The sequence below is a fragment of the Hermetia illucens genome, chromosome 3, assembly GCF_905115235.1.
Source record: "Hermetia illucens chromosome 3, iHerIll2.2.curated.20191125, whole genome shotgun sequence".
Lineage (NCBI taxonomy): Eukaryota > Metazoa > Arthropoda > Insecta > Diptera > Stratiomyidae > Hermetia > Hermetia illucens.
The window spans coordinates 70,108,640-70,124,959 of NC_051851.1; the positions used below are offsets into that span (position 1 = coordinate 70,108,640).

General features: G+C 38.3%; 1 protein-coding gene across 23 annotated transcripts in view; it reads left to right on the forward strand.

Moving 5' to 3' along the window:
- The window catches only part of LOC119651965 (RNA-binding protein Nova-1), a 278,014-nt gene that overhangs the window by 250,556 nt on the left and 11,138 nt on the right, over window positions 1-16,320 (forward strand). For all 23 annotated transcript variants that reach the window (XM_038055844.1, XM_038055833.1, XM_038055842.1 and 20 more), the window contains one exon: window positions 13,516-13,662. In XM_038055844.1, coding sequence (XP_037911772.1) covers window positions 13,516-13,662 — 147 coding nt within the window. The remainder of the gene's footprint in view (window positions 1-13,515; window positions 13,663-16,320) is intronic.

Consider the following 16,320-nt stretch of genomic DNA (forward strand, 5'->3'; position numbering starts at 1 on the left):
TGACAAATCATAGAATGTTTGAGTGGGGAGGTGGAGGTGGGGGAAACGCAAAGCCTCTGAGCACTCAGGCCCTAAAATGAGTGGGTAATCCCTGGTCTTCCCTACCTGAAGCCAAGTTGCTTGGCATAGATTACCTTCTGAATACGATTTTATTTTGGAGGCAATTATAACGACGGGGATCTTACTGGCTCAATTCCATTACATATATAAGTGAATATTAGTAAATTATTTAAATCGAAGAAAGTGTTATATGAAGTTAATACCCTTTGCGACATATAATCTCTATCCACTTTCATCTTTCCTTCCTATTTGTTTATATTTCAGATATCATCGAGGGTGAGTTGCAGCGCTGTAACCATTGTATTGGTATTCGTTTTTAGCAATTCTGTCGGCTTTCTGCCAGCACCCTCTGCCTTGTAGTTGTGCTGTTGTCTGACTATTATTAATTTTACGCTGTTCTGAATAGTCGTCTTATCGCAATGTTGATTTTACAAGCTACCGCCTGGTGGGACCAATAAACGCCCATTTATGTTTCGTGTGAAAACCTCGCGAATCCATCCAGAACATTGGAGACATTCCGGAGATGAAGGCTATATGCCGTTAAATCCGAGGTGAAATCAACATTTATTATATTTCTTGGCCTTCGTAGGTTCAAGCACTAAAGAAAAGCGCTACAAGAGTTTTGGATCGTTTCCTCATTGCATATGTGAGAATTTCAACAAAAAAGCTATTTTTTTTATAATTCCGAGCAAAAAAAAACCCTTTTTCTCAGTGAGTTTTAACCTAAAACTAACTAAACTGAGTTAGAGGGCAACTAGTTATAGAAATATCGGTGTATAAGAAAAAAATCTTTTTCAACATTATAGGGAAAATTCATCCTTTTTTGATTTTCTAACTACAACCACGCCGGACAAAATGAGATACACAACAGTCAAATTTGATGATTTAATCTTGCGAAACGATCATACTTCTGAACATTCTTTAGTCATTACAAAAGATTGTATTACAAAAAACGGATGTGGTCCCGAGGTATCCCTCCTTTCCATGGTATTTCCAAAGTAAAAGTATTCAGACGGTAAACGATGCTGCCGAATCAATTCAAAATAGTATAATACTACAGCTTCTTGAAAAAAAATATAATTATCGTTCCGATGTTTGTAGTTTTTCTAAATAAAATAAAACTATGTAGTTTCTCCTGCCACAATGTATTTTTAGAATTTGTAGATAAATATTTCAAGAGCTACCTATTCTCTTCCTCAGTACTTTAGCTAGCTACTACAACTTCTCTTTTAAGACGTCGCAATAAATTTGGACTTTCAAAGTGGCTTTAGTTAGTACCAAAGAACTAATAGTATCTCCTCTAATATATGACTAATTCCAATAAGCCAAAGATTATTTATTATTATTTATTGTTTGCAATACTTCCAAAGAAACTGAAACACCTGGTTTATACCTTATAAGCTTAATTAAATTAGACCTAGTCTAGTAATCTAATCTAGTAGTCTGATATTTCAACACTTTCATTGTCATCCTTAATAAGAAACTATAGAACTATACTCTACCCTTCATTGTCCGCATACTCGTAGCTCAGACATGAGAATTCCCACATAAACTGTCAATCTTCTTTCTGATTGGATAATCAGACAACACACGTACACACCCTCAAAATTCATTTGTAGCTGTTTCATTCTTTCTTTCAGTAGGATAGTTATATTAGCAACACAAAGTCTGACTGACGCCACCCCCATTCTCCCCTAACAGTAAAACATGTTAGGGCAGAATATTTACGTCACGATCGTGTCTAAAGTCCAAATTGACAAGCTCAGCACGTTCTCCAGAGAACAAGTTGACAAGCCCATCGCAGTCTAAGCTGAAGCATGCTCTGTTTCCTTCCTAAAGGCGTGCTTGGATGCCGTCGTCATAACTATTTTCGGTTGTGATTTTCGACCCCAAATAGGAGATATTTGTAATGATTTCAAAGTTGTGGTTTTCTCTCTTCAGTTAGATTATACTAAAAAATAATAGTATTATTGGATATTGCTGCGATTCTTGTTTTTGGTGTTGACATCGCCACCATGTACTTCATCTAGGCTTCATTAGCGTGCCGTATACTCGATCTAGGTGAAGGCCGTTTGCACCCCTGCCTATTCCAACCTTTTTTCGGGTTCGGTGGTTCGGTGACTACTCGCTTCTTCATTGAGTTCTCGTCAAAATATATTCCGATAGTCAAGGCGCGTTTTACTGTTAATCACGGAGAAACACATAAAAAACCTCTTGTAACGAGTTAGTCCTCAAATTATCACTTCTAGAAAGCCGAAGTTTCGGGTTAACTGTCTATAGAGGAAAACAAGTCGAAAGCCGGAAGTTCGGCGCTTCAGATTATAGGTTTTATGTATTTCTTATATAAGAATATTTGAGTGCAGAACTGTTCCATTTCCACGTACCTCCCACGTATTGCACCTGCATTTAACATGTCAGACTACCCACTAGTGTGTAATATTGATATTCACTGTTTTGTGTTGCAGTAAATTAAGAATTTTGAGCTGCTGTAACTTTAGCAATGATAGTAGGATGTCCACCAAATCATGCTTTATATCATACTCTATATTACCGTAATTTTACCATGCTAGGATAAACTAAGGAGCGGTTTCCACTCAGTTTCCCAAAAATATATTAATATATTTTTGTTAATTTTATTTGATTTGCCAAATAAATAAATATCGATATAGAGGGTATTTTGAGGGCGAGATGTCCTATAGGGATGGCAATATGATTTTTTCAAATTTTTCGGTTGAATGGTTTCTGAGCATCAAATTTCGTACCAATGGGTATAATTGCTTCTGAGAAAACTACATGTGACAGACAGACTGACAGACAATGTTATGTTATCATTCAAATTCCCCAAACTTTGTTCGAAAACTCTTTTTGGATGCCACTTAAAATCGAAAGTAAAATATTTACGAACTGTTATCTACTTCAAACCATAACCGCAAACACCATCTACTACTCTACTAAACAACTGCTCAAACAGGCTGATCCGTTCTTATTCATCTTAATATCAAACTAATGATGACAATCCCATTCAATCTTCATCCCATTCATTGCAAATGGTGTGCACTTGGCGACTAACATCAAGTTGGCATAGAAATTGTCCCCGTAACATAAATAGACCGTCCACACACAACGACATTCACATAAACAATTAGGCTACGTGCGCGTTTAATTATAAATAGTTAAAAATACTCTGTTATGTCTACCTACATACATTTCTCATATTGATGGGGATTAGTTGAGTTTAGAGTGGTCTACAAAGGAGAACATTTGTAACGACACGTCACAAGGTAAACAACAACTGGACAGTCGTTTTTTCGGTAAAATACTAAAGAATTCAATACGTTTATGAACCTTTGTTGTTAGCTGTCATTGAACAGGAATAGGTTAATAGTTCTTTTTTTTAGAAAATCGATATGATGATATCGGAAATGGAAATAGTTTTCAGGAAAGAAAAATTATATGGAATTTCTCCCAAGTTCCAATTAGCTGACATGCTATGAGACGAAAGGTAGGGAGTATATAGGTCAGTAAGAGAAGCTGAAATGAAAATGGGGTTAATTGCATTTCTCTCCTGCGGTGAGCTTGATAATTGAAGACTCCTATGATATTGTAAACTTCATTAAATTTACCCCCTAGCATTGTTTAAGAGGTAACGACATGATTTTCATTCCTTTTCACTTTGCTTATACTTAGAAAATTTAATTCCAAAGTCATCTGCTACATTACAGGGGGTTGAATCTTTTTGTGTTGAATTCCCATGTTACAGTACGAAATCATGGGTAAATATGATGTCACGTGTATTGCTGAAAATGATTCAGCAAACCTTCCCTAGTTGTCATCAGAAACTTGGGACATATTTGTAGTAGGATATGGGAAATCGAAGCTTTGAGCTCGGAAGACAAACCTAACAAGGACTCCAAGCTCGAATTATGCACTATAAAGGATGTACTGCAAAGCAGGAGTGGCGGAAAATTGTATTTGCACCCAGAGCTGGTAAACCTCCAGATGAAGATTGTCTTATTAACCTATATAAATTGTAGGTATTATAGGGGAAATGTTAGTACAGGCAACTGTTCAGACTTCTTGATTGCATAAATTAACATTGATTGGCCTAACTAAAAATATTTGGTCGTGTGGAAGCCATCAATTTAGCCGAGCTGGAAATTGGATCCTGAACCATGACTGATTTTTTAAGGTATCCCGTTTACATCCACATTTGTCGACAGTTATCTGGAGGAAAAGTGGCTCTGGGACAGCACTGATGATGAGCTTTTCGAGCATATTAGTTCCATTACGCTTTACTGTGTCCACTATTGTAGACCACAATGTACAATGATGTACTTAACGTCTGCCTAGTGGATAACGCCAAAGATAGTATTGGTTATGGTTTCACAGGCGAGGCAGAAAGCGGATGAAATACTCGTCATAGAAAAATTTGATAAGAGAAAGTAAGTTGTCATTGGCACTGGGAATCATATTAGGATATATGTGGAGTTAATGCTAGAAGCTACGTTCAATTTATTAATTTAACGTTGACAGCTTTGCACAATTGTAAGGAAAGAAAGAGAAAAGAAGGGGATTTTCAGTGACCCGGAACAAACGAATGATAAGGAGGTAATAGAGGGACCCGCATAATTTTCTCCCGAGGCCCTCTTCAGTTCACAACTAACTAGAAAAAATGTAAAACATGACATTCAAAAATTTACTTGCTATCGCGAAATTATCTTAAAAGAAATACTATGTATGCATACCTATTTGCTAATACTTGTACAGTATAGAGCTCTTCATACAGCATTTAATCGATTTTCAAAGCCCAAAGTATGAAAGGGCACAACTTGAAACAAAAAACCATTTTGTTTCGACTTGCAACGCAATTTTTAGCATTATATAGTATATTCAACTGTCAAGGAAGTAATAGTACATACTAACCATTGCCGCCCAATCACCGCTTGAATAACACGAGATTCCAAACGATGTGTTCAAATATGTACATTCCTTAACTGCCCAGCTCCATAGTGGTCAAAGCCAGACTTATACACAAGAAAAATGCTGCAAGAGACATCAAATTTTAAAGCTTCTAACTACCAGTCGCTAATATTTTAAAAATATATATGGTTGCCATTCACCCGTTGGTGGCAAATAGCGCGTCAACCTCACCTACGTGCCATCATTCACGGTTACCTGAAATACGCTTCAGCGCTCTCCCCACGACTCCGTGAGATGCTGACATTCCTCCTGTACTATTCTGCGCCAAGTGCCCTTGGTATGACCCACTCATTGGCCATCTTAAGAGAGCGAATGTCATTGCATGGCATAGCCATAATGCATTATCCTCCCTCCTTAATGTGTGACTTACCTATCTGACCTCGTTTGTAATAGTATCACACCAGTCTACTTCCACCATACGGTGCTGACAGGTGTTGACGAAGGTATGGAGCTTTCGGGTGACAGTGAGGGTCACTTTCCATGTGCTACTCCCATATAACAACACAGAATGAACGCTAGCACAAAACATTCTCAGCTTCATGTTGGTGTTGAGGTAACTGCGTTTCCAGACTTTAGACAGGGCAGAGAAAGCGAATCTTCACCGTTGACAGAAACCACACTTCCTAGACATACAAATTGATCAACGGTTTCGATGCTCTACCATTAATGCAGATAGGGATAATGAGACGGACCCGTCAGACAGAGAACATCGGTTTTGTTGTTGTTTATCTTCAGTTCAACTCTACTTGCTTGTTTTCCCAAATCCAGATCCATTTGCCAAGGTCCATTATCTGGTGAGAAAGCAAACACATGTCATCAACATAATCGAAATGTCTAAGAAAAGATATCATAGTCTATTGAATTCCTGTACGTCTTCCAGGCAAAGCAGGATGGAGAACGTCACCAGTGACAAAAAGAAATAATATTGGCAGACCATACATAAAAAATCCGGAAAATCTCTTTGGCCGGGACTAGTTGGCTTGCTGGCTTGCGCTTTATCAACAAGAGGTTTGACTACAAATGATATTCTGTGGTTAAGTACCGTGGTGAAATGTTGCTTCGACATTTTCAGCGACGTACGTCATGCTGTACCTCTCAATATTTGTTGCGATACCGGAGTTCACCGTCGTATGCACTCAGTCAGTTCGAACTGTTCAACATTTCTTATGTCCGATCAGAGAGCTAATTTTTTTTCTATTGCCGAAAGACAGCCGGGGCCAGAAAGCGGACCGCATTGAGTTTGAAGGCAAGCGATCAAGTGACGTATGTGACTTTCGTATCAGACAAATTGAGTATTTTTGGGTCCATATTTTTAAAATACTAACGGTTTTGGTTATGTTCCTAATTCCATTGACGGTTTTTGAGCAAACCTTAATTTTGTTTAAAGTCACTTTTTTCGTTAGAGGATGATCGTCAGGGGGCTTTTCGTTTTTAACTCGCTCTATTTGGTGTACCTATCTACCTTTATTTCCAACAAAGTTTAGTCACCGCGGGCTTCTGCTGATTTACTTTCAAAGCATCCACTGTAAACCGAATATTCTCTGTGAAAAACCAATAGAAAAATGGGAGACAATTGGAAAAGACGTGACCGCAAAAAAGAGCAACATTTACCAGATGCTTCGAAATAAAATTATCCAAGCCAGATAAGTAGAGACAGTATTTCCAAAATTAACTAATCGAATGTTAAGGAGATGCTTTTCATTGTTGAAATTAGAGAAGTTGTACAGATTATCAAAAACAGATGGAACCGAAAAAAGGGTTCAGGTCACGACCCCATTACAAATAAAGTGTTCGTGGAGCTACAAGGGTGGCCATCGTTCAGGTGACACATTCTGCAGGCCCATAAGTCAGCCCGTATTCTTTTGGAATTAATACATACATTTCGTTGGTATCAGTTATCAATTAGGTTTTCCAATAATAGGATAAACCCAACCAAGCAACTGCAGCTACATAAAAGTTTCATCAAATAATCCTCCATAGCAGTATATATGTACACATTTACCTCCAGCCACCAGTGCTACAAGTTCTTTGCATATCAACTCCTTCATTCCTACAATAAGCTGATTGTACAGCATATCCATGCAGATCTTCCTACATTTAGGTCTTTAGCCTGTAGGAGAGCCTGAAATGCATACATGCACATGTAACATGATAACGATATTCCTTTCAATCAACGAAACTATGCACTCCGCCTTGAATCCCAGTGCGTCCTCTTCCATTTCATATCACTGTTAACTCGTAATTAAATCCCAGAAAGCTTCTTTCAACCAATAATACGAACAACACAACAGTGTACCCTCAATGTATCTCCTACGTGAATAAAGGACACTGCAAACCACATTGCAGCTCCACTGGCAACCTGGAAAAAAATAGGGCAACCGAAGTGTTTTAGTGGTAAATGAAATTTATTTCATTCAATTCATTCCACCCTCTGGCTGCCATCAGGTTAACAGCCAGGCAAATCTGCACAGGCACTACAGCTTGATGTTAATTTCTAGTTTAAAATGTAGTCGCAAACCAGATTACCCGATACAGCCGGTGTACCCGATGCACAGAGCCAAGCGGTAGGAAACAAAGTAGTCCTCTCCTTAATTACTTTGAGTTTGCACATGGGATCATGAAGTATTTCATCTGTAAAATCTCGGGAACATATCCTCGTAGTTCGTACAAGTTAAGCTGGTATATTTTGCGAAACGATGTACTCGTATGTACACAACCTGTTTGACGCCCTTTGCCGCTTTTGGTTGGAACCATATAACGGTTTCGCAAATATTTTATCAAGCTGATATCCTTGTCAGAGTCACTCAGCTGAAAAGCAGTAGCAAGCAGAAAAGCGGTGGAGCTGCCGACCCTTCTCTTATGAAGATATTGTAACGTTGTTTGCGTGTTACGTGCAGTTGATGTTGCAACTTTCCATGAAGTCTAGGCTATTATTGCAAAACGAAAGGCGAAAACTTCCATAAAATAATACTTCCTCGCCGACATTCATTCATGTGCCTTCGGATAAGCTCCTTCTTATCTTTTTTTATCTGCTCATCTTACCAGCCCAGGACTTCTTTAATAAACTCATCTCCATAAAGCCAATTCAAATGGCAGCTCTGGATATATTTATGCATATATATCTACTCTGTATGTAGTTCACTAGGTGAAGGATAAAAGGTCAATAATCCAAAAGTTTATGTATTCACTTAAGCGTAGCAAATTAGGATTAACGCCTAATGCAAAAATAAACAACTTTATGCACAAATTATGATGATGAAGATTTATCAACGAAGGGCAGTAAGCTTTCGCTCCAGATAGGATTTACATAAAGGATACAAATATTAAAAGGTAGATGCACACGAGGACGGATACTAACGCAAATTTATTTTTAAAATTAAGCAGAAGAGGTAGAACTTGAATTGACTTACAATAGTGTATAATGCAATTTCAAGGATATTCGACGCCGTTACACGTTAGCAACAACCATCCAGGAGGATCAATTTGCAATGGTTTTCCTTCGAAAATAGATCTGTTTTAAAGGACGTCCGTGAACGTATACGAACTTTTTTCCAATATCTTGAAAACCCCAAAAAATATCCCTATCTATATCTGATAATTATACGATGTACACTCGTTTCCTTTCACATACAGGGCCCATACACTGTCAAACAAATTAGGTAACACATAATGTTAATAATAATTTGCCAATGTAGGGCTGAATCTGATCCGTTGTATCAAATTGGACGAGTTCCACACATGTTTGCAATTTTTAGCGGAAGAGAATTTGTGCAACACTGCGCTGTGTGTAATCATTTTATTTGATCCCTTTGCCGCCTATATCTGCAGTTTCCACTTCTGGCAAAACGGGAACTGTTTATAATTCCTCCATAGCTTCAACTGTTGATTTGTTTAACCTTATACATTTCGGAAATTATATACTAGGTAACCAAAACTGAAAGTCAAATTCATGGGACCAACACACTCTTCACTCAAAAACCGGAACTTCTCTTATTAATAAAGTTGTTTACATATTTCAAAAATAAGCTTCATAACTGAAGATACTTTAATCTTGTTCCAAATCCTCCAGAATAAACCAAGGGGTATCTTGCATTTCACGATTTTTTAACTTATATTCTCATGATTGACATTTACAACTAAATGGGCGTTAACTACACCCATGCATCATCGCTGAAGGCTTGCTGAAGTATGTTTCAGCTCCCTCAGGGTGTTCCCAGGTACCTCGCACTCTTCCTTCATTGTTCTACGCCAGTTAGTTTCAGAGTAACACACTCGTCGACCATCTTGGGATAGCAGCCTTCAGATTCCTTTATGATTTCACCTCGATGTTGCTCAGAATATAACTATTAGCTTTTCCGGAACGCCACTCCTACGTCCACTCCCTGTTAACGCGCGCCGTCGATAGCTTTCTCGGAATCGATGAAGAGCAGGTGAAGCAGAAAACTGAACTACACGCACTGTTCCAAAATGATCAAGAAGATGTTGATGATGGTCAGTGGAAGAGGATCCATAGAGGAGACCCACCTGCTGTCCGTGGATCAAGCCGTTGAGAAGGGCTTTGATTACTTTAGTTATTATCTTTACGACGGCAGACAAGTACCCCTCCTATTTTCGCACTCAAGACAGGCACCGTTGTGCGGAATCTAAATGATCATCCTATTCTTCCACTCACCGAGAAAGATCTTAAATTGGCAAAACTTTCGTAAAGCGATAGTAACAGCCCTGCAGAAACGGCGGGCGCAGCGATGAACAGCTCTTCGAAGCAGAGAAGAGCGTCAATACCAGGGGTTTTATTCCGTTTGAGTGCATCAAGAACCAATATGATTTCACTTCTATTAGAAGGAGCACAATACGAATAATGTATCCGCATGTTATGGTGACTACACATTTCATCCACGAGAGGTTGAACTTCATCTATAAAATAGCATTCAATTCTAAGTCTAAGTGACCAAAAGATCTCATTCAACAAGGAACCAATTCCATATTCCTTGCAGAAGCATCCCGTGAGGAATCACTTAGGCGTAGCATTAAATAGCACTCCCCAAGAAACCGTAAACAACTATATAGAACACGAATTTGAAAGGGAATTACAAACTCTGACTTCAAGATTAACTTTATTATCCAAGAAAGTTTCCTTTCCTTGTAAGAAATTTAAAGATAAAGGGTGAAGTTTGTAATTACTATTTGTAAAGAAATTGAGTTCCAAAATGGTATATGCATTTTGAGAAAGATGTCCAATATGGCGGAAGAAAAGCAAAACAGGGAAAGCAGAGAAAACTTTAAACACTGATATTTTCATAGATCGCCTTTAATAATATTAATCGTTGGATTAGGGCCTTGGGGTGTGTTAGAGCACTTCATTCATTTTCATCTTCATCCATCATTTTCATCTCGTCCGAGATTATTAGCCTGACTTGACTCAGGTACTCATTCACAGCTGAGCCGGCTAGTATCCGACATCCAGTCACGATAACAAATCCCTCTGCCACCAGTGAGATTTGAATCGCGACCTCCCGCTACGACAGCCCAGCGCTTTAACCACTTTAGCCATCCGGAGAAATCACCTTTGATGAAAAGTAACTCATGGTCACTTAAATATATGTAATTTCTCGGGTTGGAAATTCAGAGAAAAAGGTAGAAAATGAAGAAATCCGATAAAATATTTTAAACGTGGAGACAAGGGACGAAATTCGAGATCAGTGATTATGGAGCAAAACTGCTTTGGTTAGTCCAACTATTGACGTTGGGAGTATTTTTTGTCTATCGTCATTCGGCCATTACCATTGAACTTCCACCTACGAATCCTTTTACTCAGTCGTACAATGAAAAAATTTTCTGTTTTTCTTTTCAGCATGACTACGAATACATAAAAAGTCATCTTGACACCATAGATTCGGCTAACTTCCTTCCAGCGTCAGATCTGGATGATTCCGTATCTTCCTTCTAGAAAATAATATCTAAAGTCAGCAATAATTTTGTATCAAAAATAAAGGAGTGCAATACTCTTGCAGAACCCAGACGAAACAGAAATATAAGGCATTTAAGAAACTAAAGAAATAAAATAACCTCGATATCAACGATGATCTTAAGAAAAAGTACGTTGAGCTAGCCAAAGAATTCTCCATAAAATCGTGCTAATATAATGGGGCACGAAAAAAGTCTCTTTGATTTTATATGAAACGAAAATCTGTTTTCCTGAATTATTCCGCTTACCCACAGAAAATTTGTGATTTATTTGCGGACCACTTCGCAAACAACTTCTGCCCACCGAAGTTCCCAAGTTCTTCAACTCCTCTGGCTGATTTTACCTCGATATCCCTTATTGGCGAAATATTATAGTTCGCACTCAGGAGCAAATCGTCAAAGCTATTCAAGAGCTAAGTATCATTAAAAAAGCCGGTGCTGATTCAACGCGTCATTTTCGGTGAAATAGTGTATTGACCAATTAGTAACTCATCTAATGATGTTTAATAAGTCATTTTCTCAGGAACTATTCCGCCTTTTTGGAAATTCTCATATCTTACACCTATTCAGGAAAGCGGAAATAAACGATCAGTTGACGACTACCGAGGCATCGCTATTCTGTTAGTAATCACCAAAGTGTTTTAGAAGCCCCTTTATGAAAAACTCACTACTATGATCGCTGAATAACAACATGGCCTTTGAGAGGGGAAGTTCACTTCTACTGACTTCATAGTCCTAGTTTTGACCTCCTTTGCGAAATGAAAAAGAGACCTAAGTGTAATCTCGCCGTATTTCTAGGAATTGTATTATTTGAAATAAATAAGACGCCTTTTCTTTCTGCTAGTAATATTTATTAATCTCGCAAATTTCAATATTTCGGGAACCACTTGTTCCCTTCATCAGTGCTACAAGCACCTCCTCAGTATGGAGGGAACAAGTGGTTCCCGAAATATCGGTATTTGCAAGATTAATAGATACTGCTAGCGGAAAAAAGGCAAGTCTTAATTATTTCGAAGAGATGGAAAGTTGATGTAATCTATACAGATTTTAGCATCGGTTTCCGTAGGAAAATTATGCAACTTTGGGACATCTGAATCAATTCTTAATTTTTCTTCTTATTAATTCCGCCTCACTTTAGAATTCCTCGTTCGAGCAGAATTCACACATTATACAGACAACAATAGCCCTTGCTAATTTGTACAAACACTACTCGGCCTCAACTTGAAATCCCCGAAAAGTCGCAGGCATACTAAGTCAAACATGGAACTCAAGTCTATCTAGGTAATACCCACAACCCACTATGCAAGATAATTAATTTTTCGAAGTACCTTCACCACAATTAACCTGCCTCTCAAGGTCCATTTTCCTATTGGTTGGCTGTACATCGACTACCATCCAATATCAGTTAACCCTACACCGATTATTCGTTGCCAGTCACGGATATTACCTTTCAGGGGCTTATTAGAACTCTGTCATCTTAGATGGAGAATATTCATCAATGTCAAAACTGCACATCTAGTTGACGAAGCACAAAAAGTTTCAAAAAAATAAAAGGTGAACAAATATTTGTAGGTAGTTGCGGATTAATGGCACAGGAGAATAGCCAATGCTTTGGACCTAATTATAAGTTCTACATCTGAAGATACACAGATTCTTTTGATGTATGCGCCTATGTAGGAAGGATTATATTCCCACTAGAGGCGAAATCATTTGTCATTTTTGGCCTCATGAATGCTGTGTTGAACGATAAAATGCTCAATCGATATTTCAATGTTGTTGTGAGGTAGCGAGTAGTTTAAATATGATTGAGAGTGGAAGTCATTTTTAGTTGTCAAATTTTTTGCTTCAATAGGGGCATGCACGTTGACTAACCATAATTTCGTCCATATTCCGAAGGCACACAGTCTGTCATTTATGAATTTGACGTATACAGCAAGTTTTATCAATAATGACTGCCTCTCCAAACTCTCTCGTTTAGTGCTTCTCCAGGTCTACACGAGGATGGCACATCTCAGAATCGGAGAGAATAATTCAAAATCCAGTTGCATGGTCTTTTCAGTTTATCCCATGGGTTCCGTGTCGGACGTGTCTTTGAATTTCGGGGCAATAAGACCACAGGAAAAGTTAACTTATAGGTGGGAGTATAGCGTCTCGCACTTGCTGCTACCGTCATTAGCCCTGTCCGGCAGACACCACAGGGAAATAACGATTGATTTTGTCTGCCTCTTTGAATATGTTTATGAACCAAAATGGAGTAACTTTTTGGATCCGGTTGTGCCTAATTTATTGTTAATGAAACTACTCAATTCAATTTTTTTGTGCACTAAACAAAAAGTACTCAATATCATGAAGAAAGTAAAGAAATGTCATTGGAGGGGTATAAGTGGAGATATTTAATGTCAAAAAACCCATGCCAATTGGCGAAAAGCAGTAGTACTCATACTCGTTCTCTACTAATTAAAAAAATCATTGTAAATTACTGTACGTTCTTTTCTTTTCTGTAAATTTCAGGTGGTGATGCCGCATATCATTTCAAAATATTGGTACCAGCTGTTGCAGCTGGTGCTATTATTGGAAAGGGTGGTGAAACTATAGCATCACTGCAAAAAGATGCTGGGGCTAGAGTTAAAATGTCAAAATCACATGATTTCTATCCAGGTATGTATTGAAAGTTTAAAAATAATTTAGTTTTGTATTTCCCGTGCTAGAAAATAAAACATATTTTGCTAAATATAGTTTGACGAATACTAAATCTATAGCGAGGGTTCAATAGCGTCACGTTTTTAGATTCTTCATTGTTTCCTGTGTCCGGATGGCTCAACTGGTTAGAGCGCTGGGCTGTTGTAGCGGAAGGTCGCAGTTCAAATTTCACTGGTGCAGAGCGATTTTTTATCGTGACTGAATGTCGGATACCAGTCGACTCAGCTATGAATGAGTACCTGAGTCAAATCAGGGTAATAATCTATGGCAATACTGACCACATTGCCTCCTACAGTGTACTGTAGTGTACCGTCCCAGTCTTGAATGAAGTGTTCTAACACATTTCAAGTCTCTGATCCAATATGGATTGTTGCCCCAACGATTATTTTTATTATTCCGTGTTAAACTATCAAAGCAAAAATTCAAAATAAATTATTATATGTGTGCGCCAAATAATATCACCCGGTTAGTAGTTTTGAACTATTGTACTTATATATGCGTATAAAGTGGATACAGCTGCATGCACCTGTATCCCTCTTTAAAAAACCGATTTGAGAGTATAACCCGCATACATCAAAGCATCAACATTTTCACTTTTAATTAGTACTGTTTGACTTGTTCACGATTGCTTTGTCAAACACACCTATTCAGCAGGTGTGTACGGTTTGATGACATATGTTTCAGCTGCCTCCCGGACTTGCCGAGAAGCCTGGACTCTTCTTCCACTGTTCTGAGCCATGTGTTTCTTGGGCGACGCACTAGTCGACTATCTTGGGATATTAGATTGCATGGCATAGCCAGCAATGGTACTCAATGGAAATTGAAAAATTTCCAATGAGGAAAGCGTTGACGAAATTTTTGCCAAGACTTTAGTGATGAAACAAGTTGGAATACCGGAAGCTCGCGCTTCGGGTATAAAGGTTTTGTGTTCATCTTATGGAAGAAACTTCAACGCACATTTTTCTATCCGTATATAGCTATAAATCCAACATAATCCTTCATATTTTTCCAAACTACGAGACATACGTACATATTACAGCCATAGATATTACGCTCACCCTAAACAAACAAACTGCCTATTACCGAATACTGTACACATATATGCACGTATATAAATTGAACGTACCCATATTTCCGATTTACTTCTTATATCTATTTGAATTAGGCACTACCCGCAAAGTTCATTAGCACGCATATATTATATACCTACATACACACATATCTGGCTGACAAATAACTAAAAAACTAAAACAAAATAATTCTCTGCGACCCAATTCATAAGAACTCATTTCGTTGTGGTATTGACGAATTGATATGTGATGATGACGTCATGCAGGTTGAAGAGCGCACGAAATTTACAAAAAATTGTAAAGTTTCACCCCCTATAACTTTGTTAGTAATAGTTGGATTTTCTTCAAACTTGACCAAACTGTGCATTATATTCTTCATTATAGGCATGCCAACTTTTGTACTTCTGGGATGAACATAAGGGGGGGTGCTGGGTAAATTTCTAAAATGTGGAAATATACTATTATTAACTTTATTTGTGCAGATATCGGAACCGGATATATTTTGAGGCCTAGATTTCGTAGAGATGCACCACTGTGATTTTTTTCAGATTTTTCGGTTGGATAGGTTCTGAGAACGAGACCTGTTACACTTTTTGTGGGTCATATTTTGAACCCTCACTCCCCTATGTTTCATCTAATATCAAATATTGAACCAGATTCGAAAAGTACCAATTAAGACCTTTTATTTGATACCCTACATGGCTACATTCTGCGAAAAAAAATTTGCACCCTCCATTCACATGTACGGGGAGCCCCCCCTTAAACTTAACACAAGATGGCGCCACTTACTGCATGTAAAGGGATCACCAGACTACATATTCTCACCAATTTTCGTGATAATCGGTCTAGCCGTTTCCGAATAAATCGGGTGTGACAGACAGACAGACAGACAGACAGACAGACCGACAGACGGACAGACGGACAGACAGACACCGTCTCGATTCTAATAAGGTTTTGTTTCACACAAAACCTTAAAAAGAGCAAATTTTTCGCAAATTTCAGCATGCACTTTTCAATACATTAGAGAAAACCTTCATTTTCTGTCTAACGTTGTCACTGAAAGCAAAACCTGGTGTTTCCAGTCCGACCGGGAAACGGAACACCAAAGTACGGAATGGCTCACAATCAAAAAAACAGCGGATAAGCACGTCCAAGGTAAAAAATATGCCTCTGATCTTTTTTGATCATCTTGGTGTCATAAGGAATTTTTGGCGCCCTCGCCTGAAACGACAACAGTTCGAATCCAAAGGAAACGTCCAAGTCATTGTGACAAGAACTCCCGGAAGACTTCCAGAATGGGTTTCATAGCTAGCAAACCCGAAACCTTGATTACTAAGAACCCAAATCTCCGAAGGATACATGCCGATTAACAAGACCACCGTCTGGCTACTATGCCAGCTTTTTGATCTATTACCGAAACAGTTCTTGTAAACTCTGTTAAGAATCAGAGAGAGTGCCAAAAGCAATATCCTTCTCAATGTTGCTGACAAGAATGTACCTGTATGATAGAATCCTTCTCTTAGATCGTTAGTGATGGTGAAAGATC